General features: G+C 28.0%; 4 protein-coding genes and 1 long non-coding RNA gene across 11 annotated transcripts; 3 read left to right on the top strand and 2 right to left on the bottom strand.

Moving 5' to 3' along the window:
* Positions 1 to 257: 257 nt before the first annotated feature.
* LOC124428401 (ADP-ribosylation factor-like protein 1) lies at positions 258 to 2359 on the top strand. 2 transcript variants are annotated; one of them, XM_046972367.1, is made up of 5 exons: positions 258 to 505; positions 576 to 675; positions 889 to 1005; positions 1118 to 1229; positions 1322 to 2359. In XM_046972367.1, the coding sequence occupies exons 2-5, from the start codon at positions 620 to 622 to the stop codon at positions 1529 to 1531; spliced, it is 495 nt and encodes a 164-aa protein (XP_046828323.1). In that variant the 5' UTR covers positions 258 to 505; positions 576 to 619; the 3' UTR covers positions 1532 to 2359. The 2 variants fall into 2 exon arrangements, with proteins under 2 accessions (XP_046828323.1, XP_046828322.1); XM_046972366.1 differs by having other exon boundaries at positions 260 to 434.
* Positions 2360 to 2498: 139 nt separating this feature from the next.
* On the bottom strand, positions 2499 to 7597 carry LOC124428389 (DNA polymerase delta catalytic subunit). 4 transcript variants are annotated; one of them, XM_046972339.1, is made up of 14 exons: positions 7413 to 7597; positions 7157 to 7262; positions 6970 to 7011; positions 6528 to 6639; positions 6249 to 6421; positions 5909 to 6168; positions 5591 to 5817; positions 5353 to 5519; positions 5038 to 5283; positions 4629 to 4931; positions 4067 to 4537; positions 3595 to 4001; positions 2836 to 3489; positions 2499 to 2755 (listed from the first exon to the last, which is right to left on the bottom strand). In XM_046972339.1, the coding sequence occupies exons 1-14, from the start codon at positions 7463 to 7465 to the stop codon at positions 2659 to 2661; spliced, it is 3318 nt and encodes a 1105-aa protein (XP_046828295.1). In that variant the 5' UTR covers positions 7466 to 7597; the 3' UTR covers positions 2499 to 2658. The 4 variants fall into 4 exon arrangements, with proteins under 4 accessions (XP_046828295.1, XP_046828296.1, XP_046828297.1 ...); XM_046972340.1 differs by lacking the exon at positions 6970 to 7011; XM_046972341.1 differs by lacking the exon at positions 7413 to 7597 and having other exon boundaries at positions 6957 to 7011.
* A 129-nt stretch (positions 7598 to 7726) lies between these two features.
* LOC124428395 (tyrosine-protein phosphatase corkscrew-like) lies at positions 7727 to 12341 on the top strand. The gene is made up of 12 exons (XM_046972359.1): positions 7727 to 7879; positions 8276 to 8398; positions 8518 to 8712; positions 8846 to 9008; positions 9135 to 9247; positions 9350 to 9621; positions 9703 to 9782; positions 9863 to 10042; positions 10121 to 10297; positions 10424 to 10640; positions 10722 to 10873; positions 10949 to 12341. Exons 1-12 carry the CDS (start codon positions 7866 to 7868, stop codon positions 11000 to 11002), a joined length of 1740 nt encoding a protein of 579 aa, XP_046828315.1. The 5' UTR covers positions 7727 to 7865; the 3' UTR covers positions 11003 to 12341.
* On the bottom strand, positions 8275 to 10201 carry LOC124428403. The gene is made up of 3 exons (XR_006943151.1): positions 10114 to 10201; positions 9619 to 9747; positions 8275 to 8391 (listed from the first exon to the last, which is right to left on the bottom strand). It is a non-coding gene; the product is annotated as an uncharacterized LOC124428403 (long non-coding RNA).
* A 2492-nt stretch (positions 12342 to 14833) lies between the features above and the next one.
* On the top strand, positions 14834 to 16419 carry LOC124428402 (60S ribosome subunit biogenesis protein NIP7 homolog). 3 transcript variants are annotated; one of them, XM_046972370.1, is made up of 5 exons: positions 14834 to 15010; positions 15114 to 15196; positions 15297 to 15522; positions 15596 to 15736; positions 15830 to 16419. In XM_046972370.1, the coding sequence occupies exons 2-5, from the start codon at positions 15141 to 15143 to the stop codon at positions 15947 to 15949; spliced, it is 543 nt and encodes a 180-aa protein (XP_046828326.1). In that variant the 5' UTR covers positions 14834 to 15010; positions 15114 to 15140; the 3' UTR covers positions 15950 to 16419. The 3 variants fall into 3 exon arrangements, with proteins under 3 accessions (XP_046828326.1, XP_046828325.1, XP_046828324.1); XM_046972369.1 differs by having other exon boundaries at positions 14834 to 15018; XM_046972368.1 differs by lacking the exon at positions 14834 to 15010 and having other exon boundaries at positions 15025 to 15196.
* The last annotated feature ends 238 nt before the right edge of the window (positions 16420 to 16657 follow it).

Genomic DNA, 16657 nt, shown 5'->3' with positions numbered 1-16657 from the left:
ATCGTTAAGGCTATTCAATCATCCTTCTTTTTATAATGATTTACCGTGTAACAGTGCGTAATTATTAAACGATTTTAACGAACTAGATATAATATTAAAGATAAAGGTTGAAACGAGAATAGGGCTTTTTGAAAAAGCTTCATTTTAATTGAAGAATTCAAATTCTCGCGGGCTATCAGGCATCTGGCGGGAGTTTTTGAAATAACGTCGTTCATCTTGAAAGGTTTGTATTCAATGGATTGGTGAAACGCGTGCGCGATGACGTGAGACGAATTTCGTGTGATTTCTCGTGCGAGTCAGCAAGGAAATTGTAACTGTGATAAGTGAGAGGGGTGTGCGCCCCCGGTTACTTGGATACAGTTGTGGTTATCACATTTGACAATAGACCTTAATCGGTGCTGCATGGTTTTGAAAATAACAATTTATCGATATGGGTGAGTTGTGTCATGAATTAAAGTATACGTGTGCGTTTTTCTGGTTGCCTACAGAGCTGGGTACAAACACTGTAAGATTAACATGCGACTTATTTTATCATTCGAATACATATATAAAAGTTTAAATATTTTCTCTTTCAGGAGGGTTGCTAAGTTATTTTCGTAATTTGTTGGGAAGTCGAGAAATGCGGATATTAATTTTAGGGTTGGACGGTGCCGGTAAAACTACGATTTTGTATAGGTTCGTTATTTTTATTTGCATACTGACAGTTCATATTTAATTGATCTACTTAAAATGCCAACGAATTCTAATCATTATTCTATTTATTAATCATTAATTATACTTTTCTTTTGCACCTTTGTGATATGTATGTCTTATCTCTGCTGATAATCATCAATCAATATTTGTTAACTCTTCGTATTTTCACGTATATATTTGACAATCTAATGTTAGATTGCAGGTTGGTGAAGTAGTAACTACGATACCTACTATAGGATTTAATGTAGAACAAGTTACGTATAAGAATTTAAAATTTCAAGTATGGGATCTCGGAGGACAAACTAGTATACGGTAAAGTCTAAGTAAATGATTTATCTAGATAATTCTGAGGTTAAATGAAATTTGGATTTTATCGTTGGGTTGTTATACAAAAAATAAATTGATAAGTCCTGTGTTATTTCAGGCCATATTGGAGGTGTTACTATTCAAATACAGATGCAATAATATATGTGGTTGATTCAGCAGATAGAGATAGAATAGGCATATCAAAGGATGAACTAATATATATGCTAAGGGTAAGAAAAGATATATTTGATATGTCTCAGTAATGTTTTCTGCGCTTAGCATGTGTCCCTTCGTTAATTAAAATGATATTTACTTTATAAAGGAAGAAGAATTACAAGGTGCCATTTTGGTGGTACTGGCAAACAAGCAAGACATGGCAGGGTGTTTAAGTGTTGCAGAAGTGCATCAAGCTCTTGGATTGGATGCACTTAAGAATAGAACATTCCAAATATTTAAAACTTCGGCAACAAAGGGAGAAGGTCTGGACCAAGCAATGGATTGGCTGTCAAATGCATTACAGAGTAGAAAATGATCAATATTACATCATCATTTTTCTTACTCAAGCCTTATAAAGAGACTTGTCATATGACTGTCACTTGAAATATCCCATGTAATTGGGAAGCTCATTTTGTTTATTTATTAAAAAATTATTATATTTTAAATACCTTGCATTTTTCACATACAAAACCATCACAAAACTGACCATACTTTTTATAACACACACATACAGACAGACAGACACACGCGCACACACACACAAATATATATATATATATATATATATATATATATATATGTATGTATGTATATATATATATAAAATATATGACATAATAGATGTCAGAAGTTTTATCTTTCTTACAAATCAAGGTAAAAAAAGAAAAATTAATTTTTTCAACGCATGCAAATATACCTTTGTATTTCAATTATATCATAATTATATAAATATCTCACTTCATCATTATGTGATCGTAGAGAACTGCATACTTTTTCGATAATGACCTACTTCTCCCTATTTAATATTATTTGTAAATGAAAGTTAATATATTGGAACATACTGTCACAAATAAAGACTTAATTTCATATACTAACAGAATGATATGAAGTAAAATGATTAATGAAGCTAATTAATGTTTTACATCCACATATGAATAATCATTAATTATAAAGTACCTAATAAGTAAGTTTGCTGAATGTAAAGTGATGAAGTATCTAAGTGGAAATTTAGAATAAAATGAACATGTAAAGACATACCCGTTCAAACAAAATTAAGCATACTATCTTATAAATTGTTTGTAATTTAATATAATTGTTGCATAATAATACTGAAATAAAATTAATGCTGCCGTAGTGAAAAGTACCAATATAAGTATTATGGATTTTGAATGATGGTTTAATACTATAAAATTTATATATATATATATATATATATATATATATATATATATATATATCTCAGTTGATATAAAAAATAATATAATTGGATTTCCATTATTTATTAATGTTCAAATAAGTAATCTATTAATAAATAAATTATATCATTGTACATAAAACGAAATTAACATGGATTATAGATTATATATCCATTATAGAATAACAGTAAATTTAAGAAAATACTCATACCTAAATATGAACTTTAAGTGTTCCATCAAATCTTTTTTACCACTCTGGAATTCCAAATCTTTCGATCCTTTTTATTTGAGTATCCAACTCTAATTGGATTTTTTTCCTCATGTAGAATATAGGACAGTCACGACTATAACAAAAATAAAAAATAATATTACAAGCACGCATACATATATTTAGTAATATTTAAAGAAAATATTTTCGATTTACCTAGTGCACAAAACTTCTTGATGTAAGCTTCCTTGGCATCTTTGACACTCTGTCCATAGTCTACAAAACTTTTCCTCCAATTTCCTTTCGGCCAATATTTCAGTCTGATATATTTCTGCTTCACGTGATTCACAATGCTCACACACAGCCATTTTTTCTCTTTTTGGTTGCAAAACGGCTTTACAGCCAATACACGTTTCTTTCTTACGTGTGAATGCTGCCAATGCACCGACTTTAGAAGTAACAACAATTTTTGTACGAGTATGATCTCCTTTTAAAAGTAACGATTGTGCTTTTTCACCAAGAATTGGTTCAAAAATACGTACTAATGGTTTTGATAATTGATTTTCTAAATAATATGTTGTATCAATGGGAATACTATTTTCTAATACAAATATAGGATCCTCAGCTTTCTGATAAGCTGGAGTACCCTTAGAGGCACTTATAAATACATATGGAACACGATCACCAAGTTTTGGTGCAGTTCCTGCATCACGCTTTTTCATCTTGGCTGCTAATTCGACGTGCGCCTGTTTAGCAGCATAATCAGTCTTTGTTAGCTCTTTTGTTATAACCAATTGTGAAATGTCAATACGATTACACAAAAGATCGCTTATTATTTGTTTTGCATAATCAATAGCATCTTCAGGATTCCTAAAAAACAATAATAAAAAAATAAAAACTTTATTAAAAAATAGAAAAGAAAAAATATTAAATATAAATCGTTAAATTATAAAACATACACAATGTACCACCTACCTATCAATAAGTAATTTTTGCAAACAAGTATTCATCATCTTTGCTACTAAAGGACAATTATCTCTTCTCACTGTTTCTAATCCTTTACAATCCATTTTATCATATTTATCAGGCTTTGTAAAGTAAAGACCCGCGTATCTTTTTTTGTTTATTAAAAGATAAGGAAAGTAGACCTTTTCAAATTCCAATTTGATGGGTTTAATAAATTTTGATGTAACATACTCTGCAGCTTCTTTACCTAGTTCCATGGCTTCTTCTATCTTTTTCACGCCAAAGTTAACCATAACAGAATCTGTATCACCATAAATAACAACAGCATCGTTTTTGTAACCATTGTTGATACAGTAATGTTGCTCAACTTCGTGTTTCGTTTTTTCTATCATAGTGCGTCCATAAGCAGTAACACTCTGTAATAAATAAGATTATTATTGTTTTAATGCAAAATTTCATAATATCAAAAAGTTGTACTTACAGCAGAAATTTCTAAACACGGTAACTTTCCCATCTGTGCACCTGTGAATCCATACACAGAATTTGCTGATACCTTCAAAGCATACTGTCTGCCATCTAAAACTTTTTGTTTAAGCGGATCTGTTTCCTTTTTTAATTCAGCTTTAGCAACTTTTCTAGCTGTCAAAAGATTTTCTAAAATTTCAGGAAGCAACCCTTTTCTAACAGTAGATTTAACAAATAATGAATTGCTTGGAGTACGCGTAACTTCGTCAATTTTTAAATCATATTTATTCTGTTTCTCAGGCGTTAATAAAGTTGTATAACATAGATTATGAGCCATAATAATACTGGGATACAGGGAACTGAAATCTAATGTAGCTATAGGATCACTATAATAGCCACGTTTCGGCTCTATAACAGTACCTCCTTCAAACTGTTCATCTGATCCACGTCCTGTGTGTACTGGCATTAAATAATTTTTTTCTCGCATCTATAAAAATATAGAGATAATAAAATATTACACACAAGTACACAAGCGCGCGCGCATACACATTCTATTTATAAATATTTAATAAATATACCTTTCTTAAAAGTTGAGAAACAACTTTAATTTGTTGCCCTCGAGTTAATAAACTCATTAAAGATACACCAGTAACTCTTGCCATTTCCATATAAATAATTATACACATTAATTTATCTAATAATCTCAATGGTAAATATGCATCTTTCAAACAATACACAGCAAGACGTCTTCGAGTCTGTGCATTACCATTTTGCAAATCAGTGATAATACTATGATGCACATCTTCTTTTTGCTCTTGCAAAAAATGATAAGAAACGGCATTCAAAGAATAGGACCTCAATTTATAATCTCTAATTAATACCTAAAATACATGTAGGAAGAATGTATAAAGCTAAAATAATATATAAATACATATATATATATATATATATTTTTTTTTTGGATCAGTTGTTTCTTAATTTTCTTACCAAAAGTAAGTCAAATGGTACTCTGCCTTCAAAGTTTATAATTTTGTATTCACGCCGTCCCATTTGCTTACTTTGCAATATCTGATCTTTAATTACAGACTTTATATTTTTGATTCTACCAAGATACTCAAAGTCTTTCACATTGAGAAATTTCGCGCGATTAATTAAATATGGAAAATCAAAATTATTAATATTGTATCCTGTAAAAATATCAGGGTCCAACTGTCGTATAAATTCAGCCCATTTCTAAAAAACAAAACTAATTAATAATATCAATATTACGTAGAGAATATATTTGTTGTTATTGCAAAGTACCTGCAAAAGTTCTTGTTCTTTGTTAAAACTAAGTACTTGGCAACCAACAATAGGTGCACATGTATTAAGAGTAAATATATTTCGTAGAAATGGTTCTGTTTCTCCCTGTCTTATTACCATATTTGCAATTTGTATGACAGGATCATGATTAGGTTCAGGAAATATACCTACAAACAAATAAATGATAAGTAAGGTAACAAAATAAATTACTATCAATTTTATCAAGTATAACATATACCTTTTCGTCCTGCACATTCAATATCAAAACTAAGTATTCTAAATGGCGCAACTTTAGACCATTCACCTTCCGCTGGATGAGCTATAAAAGCATCCCATGCAATATCTACTTCTAACTGGCATCTAGATATTACTGGCAATGTATGTCCATATTGACCTCTTAATTTCCATGTGTTTGGTGGTAATTCAATCCAACAACAACCTACTACTGATGTGTCTACCATAAATCTATTAAGTATACAAAAAAAATTAATTTCAGAAACCTTTAATAATATATAAAATGATATTTTATATAAAGAATTAATAATATTATTTATACCTAATATCAAAATCAATATTCGTTTCAAAGGGTGTATAAGTATGATTAAATTCGTTATAAACAATTTCTTTTTCGAGTAATCTTTTACAAGGTGCTATTAATTTTGGAAGTGCAACAGTAATTTTCAAAAATGCATTTTTGTCATTTCCTGTATATGTATATACCGTTTGTTTATATACAATTTCAACAGCTAAAATAGCTTCTTGAACGGTATTTTGATTTGATTTCATATCTTTCTTAACAGCTTGATCGAGTGCATCCTGTAATAAAAACTATGTTTATATAAGTTCTAAATTGACAATATCTATATAAATTTCAAAGAATATTTCTTATAGTTAACCTTAAAAGGTTTACAATGAGCATTTGTGAAGTTCTGTGGTGCTGTAACAAACAGGTATGGACAAAATCCATGAACATGACAGCAAATAGAATTTCCTTGTTCAGTAACACCAAACATTCTCATGATTGCAACAGGGCCAAATTTACTACCTGGCATTCCTGGTAATGGCTGACCTTTTTAAATAACAATTACTGGTAAAATGTATAAATAGATATCTATCGCATTAAGTCGATTATTTTATATTTCACAAATATAATTTAATTTCAACATTTTTTTTACCTATATAATGATCAATATCTATCTGTTGAAATGTTAATGTATCAATTTGTGGATTTAAATCTGGTGGAGACGGTCTACTCCATTTTGCAGATATATTTTCTTGTTCTGGACCCTATAATAAAATCTTGAATTAATTTTATTATTTTATTAAAAACGCAAAGCCCATGTATATGTTAGGATATTATGAATACATTGCGAGCACATAAATACATTCATAAAATTGGATACAGCAATTCTCTTAAACTTATCATATTGTATTAATAATATGACTGCATAGCTTAGAAAATAAAACATATAAAGCAAGCATTTGTGATGTAAAACAATTAAAAAATGAATTAATAGGTGCAACTTTTATCAGTTAAAAAAATGTATATGAACAATCATGTAAACATATATGTATATCTATTGAAAGGAATCGATTATCAATACCATATTAACTCACTGCTTTTGGCTTTTCATTCGTCATTTCGCAGTTGTCAATAGGCTAAAGAATAAAATTTTTATATTTAATAATGGACATTTCAGCCTTATGTAATACATAGTTTGAAATTGCTAAGATATATATTTTAGATTAATAGGAATAATTAAAGATTTAATTATTTTATATTTGTATATAAACGTTAGCTTACTTCGCCAATAATTTGTGTCAAATCATTACATTGATCATCCATATCATCCATAGTAGCCAATTCGGCTTCAAATGAACCAGGGTAATCATCTTCATCGTCATTCTGGCTAAAAATTAACATTGTGTAAATATAATTTTATTAGTTTTAAAAGAAAATACATAAATTAATGAATTCTGAATAAATATGAAGTTGTTATAAGCACGACGTAATAAAATAAGGTTATGATCAATTTGATTTGAAATATTCTACGAGATACCTAAATTTGGCCTTTTTCGCAGCTCCAGGTCCCGAATACTGTCTTCTAATCATTTCAAATAATATGATTTCTAACACTTTAAATGTACAAAAACAAAACAAAAACACAATATTTTATTTGCACCTAAGTACACAAATTAATTTATTTCGCTCTAACTTGTACAAAACAGCGGGAATTTTTATTTCTTTACAAATTGCGCTGTTACAGATGGCGCTGATCGTTTCGCCTTGCGCCATCTTTTGAGTAAAAAATATATTAAATGGGAGAAAATAAATATGAGTTGGTCCATCTAGTATGTGATGGTATACTATGTAAAATAAATTATGTCAAACAGCGTTATAGTGCTTAGTTAATGTTTAGTTAAGGTATTTAGAATTTTGTGGTCGCCACTGTGAATTTCAATGTGTTACAATGAAGAATTAATTACAAGCAGGGCGTAGTTGTAATTGCGACATGGCATCCCGCAGGTAAGGCATGTTTTTATACTTATATAAAGAAAATACGATTATCGTAATTCATGGACATTCCGAGAACAATTTTGCGTATCGTCGGCACAACAGCAGGTTAGTCAGACATACTTGCAAATAAAGTGTCAACGTTAAAATTAAACAATCGTTCTTGTATGTATCACATTTAAAAAAATTATTCTTTAATTTTTCACAAATTGCAAGAGATTATCATAATTTTTTGCAAAAAAAAAAAATTTGCATATTTCATGAATTATTATGTGTACAATTGTTTACAATAATGTTTTTCAAAAATCTAATGTCTCATTGATGTTATAGAATGTTAAATATTTACTTTTTGAAGTTGTATTATAGACAAGTTTGTCTATGAATTAAATTAAATATTTTTAATTGTAGATGGTTTCACCCTAACATATCAGGATTAGAGGCAGAGCGCTTATTAATGGAACGAGGTTATGATAGTTCCTTTCTGGCACGTCCAAGTTCATCCAATCCTGGTGATTTCACATTATCTGTAAGGTAATAATACGAAATTATTTTCGTTTGATTTAAACATTAAAGTATATATATATATATATATATATATATATAAATAGAAAATATTTATTACTAATTCATATAATTTATCTTGTTCTTAGACGAAATGGTGAAGTGACTCACATTAAAATACAAAATACAGGAGACTTTTATGATCTTTATGGAGGTGAAAAGTTCGCTACATTATCAGAACTTGTACAATTTTACATGGAAAATGGTGGACAGCTTCGTAAAAAAAATGGAGAGATAATAGAGTTGAAATATCCTTTGAATTGTGCTGATCCAACAACTGAAAGGTATTGTATAATATACGATAAAAGGTGTAGCCCTTTTTAAACTACAATTTAATATGTTAGTATAAAAATCTTCTATTATTACTTTAAATGCGCACATATAGCATGGTATGTTAATAGTAAAATATGGGTAAAGGTGGTTCCATGGCCATTTATCAGCAAAGGAAGCAGAACGATTGATGATGGAAAGGGGAAAAAATGGATCTTTTCTAGTTCGTGAATCACAGAGCAAACCTGGTGATTTTGTATTATCAGTTCGTACTGATGACCGTGTTACACATGTTATGATACGATCTCAGGTTAATTATACTTGTGCTATATAACATTATTGTTCTATATTTTTATCCTGTTTGGTTAAGATTACATTAATTTATATCATATTTTATCTGGTTGTTCATAATTTATTAAACTAGTTAATATTGTAGGACAATAAATATGATGTGGGAGGAGGAGATAAATTTGATAGTCTTAGTGATCTCATAGAGCACTATAAACGTAATCCAATGGTTGAAACAAGTGGAAGTGTTGTTCATCTCCGGTACGAATATTTTTCATTATATATTTTCTATGTTAATGAACTATTATCCTATGCAATTACAATTTTTGAAATAAAAATTTTAATGTCTATTTTCTCTATTAGACAACCATTCAATGCAACTCGTATAAATGCTAGCGGAATTGAAAGCAGAGTTAGACAGTTACACAAAGAAAATGGGTGTTCTAACGGGTTATTATGTCGAAATGGCGCGACAGATACTAATGAAGGCAGTACAGGTCGTGGTAAAGGAAAAGCAGGCTTTTGGGAGGAATTCGAATCATTACAACAACTAGAATGTCGTCATTTGTTTTCCAGGAAAGAAGGTTTAAGATTAGAAAATCGAGCAAAAAATCGATATAAAAATATTTTACCGTGTAAGATATATATTTGTATTGCGCCACCTTAAAAGTTGTTTCTTCACTGTTAGATTATACATTCTATAATTTTTCTTGCAGTTGATCACACGAGAGTACGCTTGAAGGATGTTGATCCTAATATACCTGGATCAGATTATATCAATGCTAATTATATCAGGGTATAATATCATATAATTTATATATATATATATATATATATATAAAATTTACATTTATTACACATAAGTATTGTTTGCAGAATGAAGAAGGTGATGGAGCTGCACCTGGTATTAGTGGAAATGATGTTGGACAGTTTAATAAATGTTATATTGCTACACAAGGATGTCTTCCAAATACCATTGGAGACTTTTGGCACATGGTGTACCAAGAAAACACTCGAGTAATCGTTATGACAACGAAAGAAATGGAAAGAGGAAAAGTATATTGAAAAGAAAATGTCTTTAATAATGAATAATAATATATAGTAAATGGTAATACATATATCATTACTTTTTAGAATAAATGTGCTCGATATTGGCCTGAAGAGGGAGAAATTGCAGAATACGGAGGCACATGGAAAGTTAATGCTCTTTCTTGTACTGTAACAGCAGATTATACTTTACGTGAATTTTTACTGCAAGGAAACAAGCCAAACAACACGGTTGCCAGAAGAATATTCCATTATCATTTTCAAGTTATTATTTTTCTTTCTACCATTGATTATAGTTCGTAAAAGATTATGAGAATCTTGCTGCATATTATAAGAATACAGTAATTTAAAATATTAGATTAATAATATTATTCTCAAACTGATTTATAGGCATGGCCTGATCATGGTGTACCGTCAGATCCTGGTTGTGTTTTAAACTTTCTTCATGATGTAAATGCTAGACAAGAATTAATAGCTGCAGCTGTTGCGTCAAATACTCAAAATGCACCAAGCATGGGGCCAATTCTTGTTCATTGTAGCGCTGGAATAGGAAGGACTGGAACTTTTATTGTTATTGATATGATTTTGGATCAAATTAAACGCCACGGTAATTATCTTCAATTATTTTTAAATCAACAATATTTCACTGTACATAATTAAACTATATTTATATTATTGATTATACTAGGTCTTGATTGTGAGATCGATATTCAACGAACGATTCAAAGAGTACGTTCTCAGAGATCAGGTATGGTACAGACTGAAGCACAATATAAATTCGTTTATCTTGCGGTATTACATTACATTGAAACTGTATCTCAGAGAATGCAAGCTGAACAGGTAATATTGATATTGTAAAATTTCTAATAATTTATTACTATTTTTTTAACAATCTTTTGTACTTATTTTCCATAGAAATCACTTCAGTTAGGTCGTGAATATACTAATATTCGATTACGACGGTACTGAACGGTTTAAGATCGTGTAGCGAATATGATGAGGAATGAGCCGCGGGAAGCTGCTCAAAGTAAATATTTTAAAAGTATGACGATTTTCACCGACGTAACTGGTATCTCGGTTCGCTTATTAAAATTATCAAGAATTGAGCAATTAAACCGATTATCACGTAATTGGTATAATACACCGGAACCGAGAAAGCGTGGTTATCGGGGAAAAAGAAGTGAAAGAAACAAAGATGATAATTTATTTCATTGCCTAGCTCGGATTGAAGAGCGAAACTCTCAATCTACAAAAAGAGGTTAAGACTACCAAGATTCTATCTCGGAATAAAATGAAAAACAACTTTTGAATAATTGACATATATATGTGTATATATATGTATATATATATGTGTATATATATATATATATACACACACATATATATATAATGATAAAGATGTGAAATTCCGACAGAAATAAAAGTATAAGTAATTATAAAAAGGAATATGATAAATTTTAACAAGATTGGACAAAGTAACTCGTATCTTGATGATGTGAAAATGATAGAAATATTCGGACGAAATCTGTTATATAAACAAGTCGCGTATGTATACATTTTTCTAATAGTACAAAACACGAGAGGTATTCGATTTAATGTACGAGCGAAAGATACATAAACAATACTCCTGTATACATATCTTATAATCCCGATACACGCAACAGAAAACAAATTATTAAACGATCTTCCGACTAGAAAGAGAACTCACGAAAGAAACACATGGAGACATTGCTATAAATCGCAGCATTGTATGTATCTATATGCCATATGTGCATACTCACATGCACTCAAGTACTTATACATGTTAAAATGTTCAAATCTATATATAAAAGTTCTTAAGAAAAAAAAATAAAAAAAAAAAAATGAAAAAAAAAGAAAGAAAGAAAAAAAAAAGAAAAAAAGTAAACAGAAGTCTAATACTTGTGAGCTTTGCTTGAAACGAAATAAGAAATATCCTTTCAGATGTTTCATCAATGAATTGTCTCGACTTATGATCAGTCGTGAGTTTCATCAAAACGAGCTTATTCCTAGTCCAACGTTTAATATTTTCTGAAGCTAAGGAAATAAGTATAAAAACTTATATTCGTTGAGGAAAAATTGAACTCAGCAGGATAAAGTGTGTGTTCTACGAGAGAGATAAACAATGATCGAGGCCAAGTATACAGTGATTCACTACAGGAACTTAACTTTGAGAGAGGTTATGAACGAAATTATAAGACATTTCGTAAAATTGAAAAAGTCAAATGGATTAAATATCTGAATTTAATTAAAAACCTCCTGAATAAACAATCTTACAGAAAATGGATTATTTGCAACTTTAATTTGATTCTCGTTTGAAAATTTAATAAGATAGTAGCCATTCGCTAAAAACGACGATCTGCCCTACCTGCATCCTGGAATTTTAATTGTCGTTGTTTCGTGTTTATTTGTGTTTAAAAATTTAAAAAGTTTTCTGATTCACAGTTGGAACGACCGCCATTTGTATTATTCTATCGTCAAAATAAAATGTGCGCGATTTTGTCCAGCGTTGCCAACTTAATTTTATCATTAATCGATAACAATATTGACACGCATTACTCTTTATTATTATCGATAATACTTCGATTATCAAAAGAAATGTATCGACAAATGTTTACCTATATTGAAAACAATTCTGAGAAATATTAGTTTAATAGATTTCGGTGAATTACAGAAGATTTTATTACTTGTGTCATAATATTTTCTTTATAATAAATTAATTATCTTGTGGAATATATGTACACTTATATGTGTGTATATTTTATTCATTCGAAATTATGATACAAGTAAAATGTGATTATGTGCCTAGTTACATAAGCACGGACAATACATAACATCCTGTAAAGAATAATACTTCCTATAGGAAGAAAATAATCAGATTATTGAAAATACGAACTAGGATTGCATAAATAAGACAAATTTATCAAGAAATTACATAGTTATATCCAATGTTTGAAGCAGCAAACTATTCATCAGTATCATAATAGTTAATCTATTATACATCTATTGTTCATATTGTACAATAGATACATTGTTGTGTATATTTTGAAGATAAAAGCTATATATGGTTTATGAACTACAGAATGGCAATCCTTATTAAAAAATTTAATACTTTCATTATGAAATATACAATTTTTATCCAATTGTTTTCTTTTATGCTGCTAATACTCATATATTTATGTCATATACATAGATTAGGAGATAAATTTGGCTTTATTAATTGGAAGTTCATTTGTAAAAAATTTATTAATCTCAAGTTATATAAAATTTTGAATATTGATTTTATAAATTTAATGAAATAATAAATAATGTGTCTTTTAAAAATAATAAATAAATTAAGACAGATACAAGTATTAATTTCATAGAAAAAAAAGAGAGAGAGAGAGAAAAGAAAAGAAAAAGACAAATCTAAAGATTTTTGTGAGAGGAAAATTTTACAAAATCCAATTGCATAATAACTAAGACAAATGTTTACAATTTTGATTATATTATGATTATATAGATATACTTTTTTTTACTATGACTGTATAGTTCTATATAGATATTTTTTAATAACAGTTAAGATTGATTTTATCATTAAAGTTCTTATCATGCACTTTTAGATCCAAGCATAAAAGTTTGCCCAGCTAAATAACATGAACTAGCTTTATGAGGCAAAACATATAAAGATGTGATACATCATTTAAATATCTTTTATCATTTAACATCTATGGACTTATTAATTAATACGAGATATCTTATACGCACATATGACAATGCTGCTTAAAAATCCTAGCTTTTCTTTTTTAATTTATTGTACTTGAGTGTATGTTTGCCAAAAATTTAAATATGTATACACGTTCTACAGTAATGATGTACTTTATTTAATAGTTGTCAAAATGTTAATCTTTAAAGAATTCTTGGTACTATATATAAACATTTGATAGATCCTATCTTAATATAAACGTTTAATAAAAATTTTAATATAAGAAGTATGTTCTTTTATAATTCCAATGTTAGTAATTGATTATTATTGATCTTAAATCATAAATGTATAATAATTTTATAGCATACTTGTAAATTTAAATCTTTTTATGCATTATATTAAAATGTACATTTATATACTTATTAGTTATAATCTTTCTATTTTTATTTTTAATGCAATAACACGCTTTCTTATCATTTTTTATCAATGTGTTGTTTAGCTATATATATATATATATATTTAAGTTATTAAATGAATTATGTTAAACATTTACATTACAAATTAAAATTAATACATCATTTTGTAGAAAGTTTTATAAATTTTGATTGTCAATGCTGTAACATGTTGTAATATGCATATGTCATTATAAGTAACATAAACTTCATGATCCTGTAAATTTGTATACAAGAGAACATATATGAAACGAACATATGATTCGTAAACAAGTTGTTTCTTCACAAAATATATAAAAAAACTTAAATCACATAAGAAAAATTATCAAAATACCAAATCCTTTTTTTTTCAAATATTTGAAAATGTTTCAAAATATATCAATTAATAGTATCAAAAGTAAATAATTAAATAGTTTATAAAAAATTAACTGTATTGTCCTAAATTCTCTAACTATTGATGCATATTTATTTAAATTGTAGAATAAAATAACAAATGAATATATGAATGTAAATAAAAAGAAGTTTTTAATTATTGAAACCTAGTATTGGTTCGAAAAATATATAAGACAAAAGAGTAAAGTTTTGTAAACGAAAATCAAGAATATAAAATAATTCTAGTTTATTTATTTTTTTTTTTTTTTTTTTTTTTAATATTGTTACTGTATATGAACTGCCAATGTTACTATGCTAATGTTTTAATTAATATATAAATAGCAATCATAATATTTCATTATAATATTATTCATAATATTATCTAATTTTCTTATATTATTTCCTATTTGTTTGGTTCCTGCTGAATTGGCGGCATTATGATCGAGAATGGTAAAAAGGTTATGTTAGATTAGTTTAACTATTCCTACACGCTTTGTGTTTATGCCGTGCGTTGGAATTATTTTTGTTAAAATTCGATTATTTAAAATTATAGACGAGTGAAACTTAGTTTTTAACAAATATGAAACGTTTATCAGAAGAAAGAACAAAACTTGTGTTCGAAAAATTAAAAAAATAGTAAGTCATTTTTTTCAAAAATAAATGGATTGTTAAAATTCACTTGGAATTATTTCTTATTTATTTTTCGTTAATTATTTTTTAATTATTTTGTTTACAGTATCGGAGAAAATATAAAAAATTTGATAGACCGACCAGATGGCACATATTGTTTTCGTGAAAAGAAGGATAGAATATATTATGTGTCAGAAAAGATTTTATCATTAGCACATACAGTTAGTCCAGATAATTTAGTTAGTCTAGGTACATGCCTGGGAAAGTTTACTAAATCAGGAAAATTTAAATTGCATATTACTGCTTTGAATTACCTTGCACCATATGCTCAAGTAAATAACATTATATATACACAAATGATAATTTTATTATAGTTAATAATTGTTTATTATATTCTATTTTAAGCATAAGCTCTGGGTAAAGTCCTCTGCAGAACAACAATTTTTATATGGACATCATGTCTTAAAATCTGGTTTAGGACGTATAACAGAGAATACAGGACAATACCAAGGTGTAGTTGTTTTTTCTATGAATGATATACCTCTGGTATGTATTGTATTGTATTATTTTAGTAATAGTCTTATATATTGATATAATATATCTTATATCAACAATCTTCTAAATGTTAAATATTTATAGGGATTTGGTGTAATGGCTAAAAGCACATTGGAATGTAAAAATGCTGATCCTATGGCAACAATTTGTTTCCATCAAGCAGATATTGGGGAATATATTAGATCTGAGGATACATTACTATAATTTCTAAATGTCTAAATAATTTCCTTGTATATAAATATTAAGAAGTTACATTTATATATATGTACATTTGTATTTTATATAAAAATGAGTAAGTAAATACATATATTCTTATTATTACTTTCATCAATATGAAAGTTTTACAAAATTGAACGATATCATATAATATAAAAAATGTATTATATTAATAATTATTAGATCAAAACAATTGACAGTATAGTTACACCTGTCAAAATTTTGTGTAATTATCATTTTATTCCAGTTTTGTATAATTATTAATTTTTAAGTTCAAAAATAACAAAGCATTAATTTCATTATGTTATAATTTCTAAGACTGCATTGTGAATAACATTAGTCATGACTAATGACAATTGTATAAATACAAAAGATGAACAATTATTTGCATTAGAAGTTTTTGTAAAAGATGTGACTCTTTATGTAGATAAATCACAAAAAAAAGAATTAACTCCTGAGTTAGGAGTTGATTTGAAATTCATTGACTTTCCTCTAATTAGAATTTTTCAACATGAGTACAATCTAACGAAAACAAAAAAATCCAAAGAAATTCGTAATGATGCAAAATGTCGTATTGTGAATTTCAATTGTGGACAAACACATTTATTTCCAAGAAATCCAAACGAATTGATAAGTGCAATGAGATCTTCACTATTAACTTTAGATGTTTATAAAATAAAAAGCATATCAATATGT

The sequence above is a fragment of the Vespa crabro genome, chromosome 12 (genome assembly GCF_910589235.1).
Source record: "Vespa crabro chromosome 12, iyVesCrab1.2, whole genome shotgun sequence".
NCBI classification, from domain to species: Eukaryota; Metazoa; Arthropoda; class Insecta; order Hymenoptera; family Vespidae; genus Vespa; species Vespa crabro.
The sequence above is the reverse complement of the archived record's forward strand: the minus strand, read 5'-3'. Positions and strand labels throughout refer to the sequence as shown.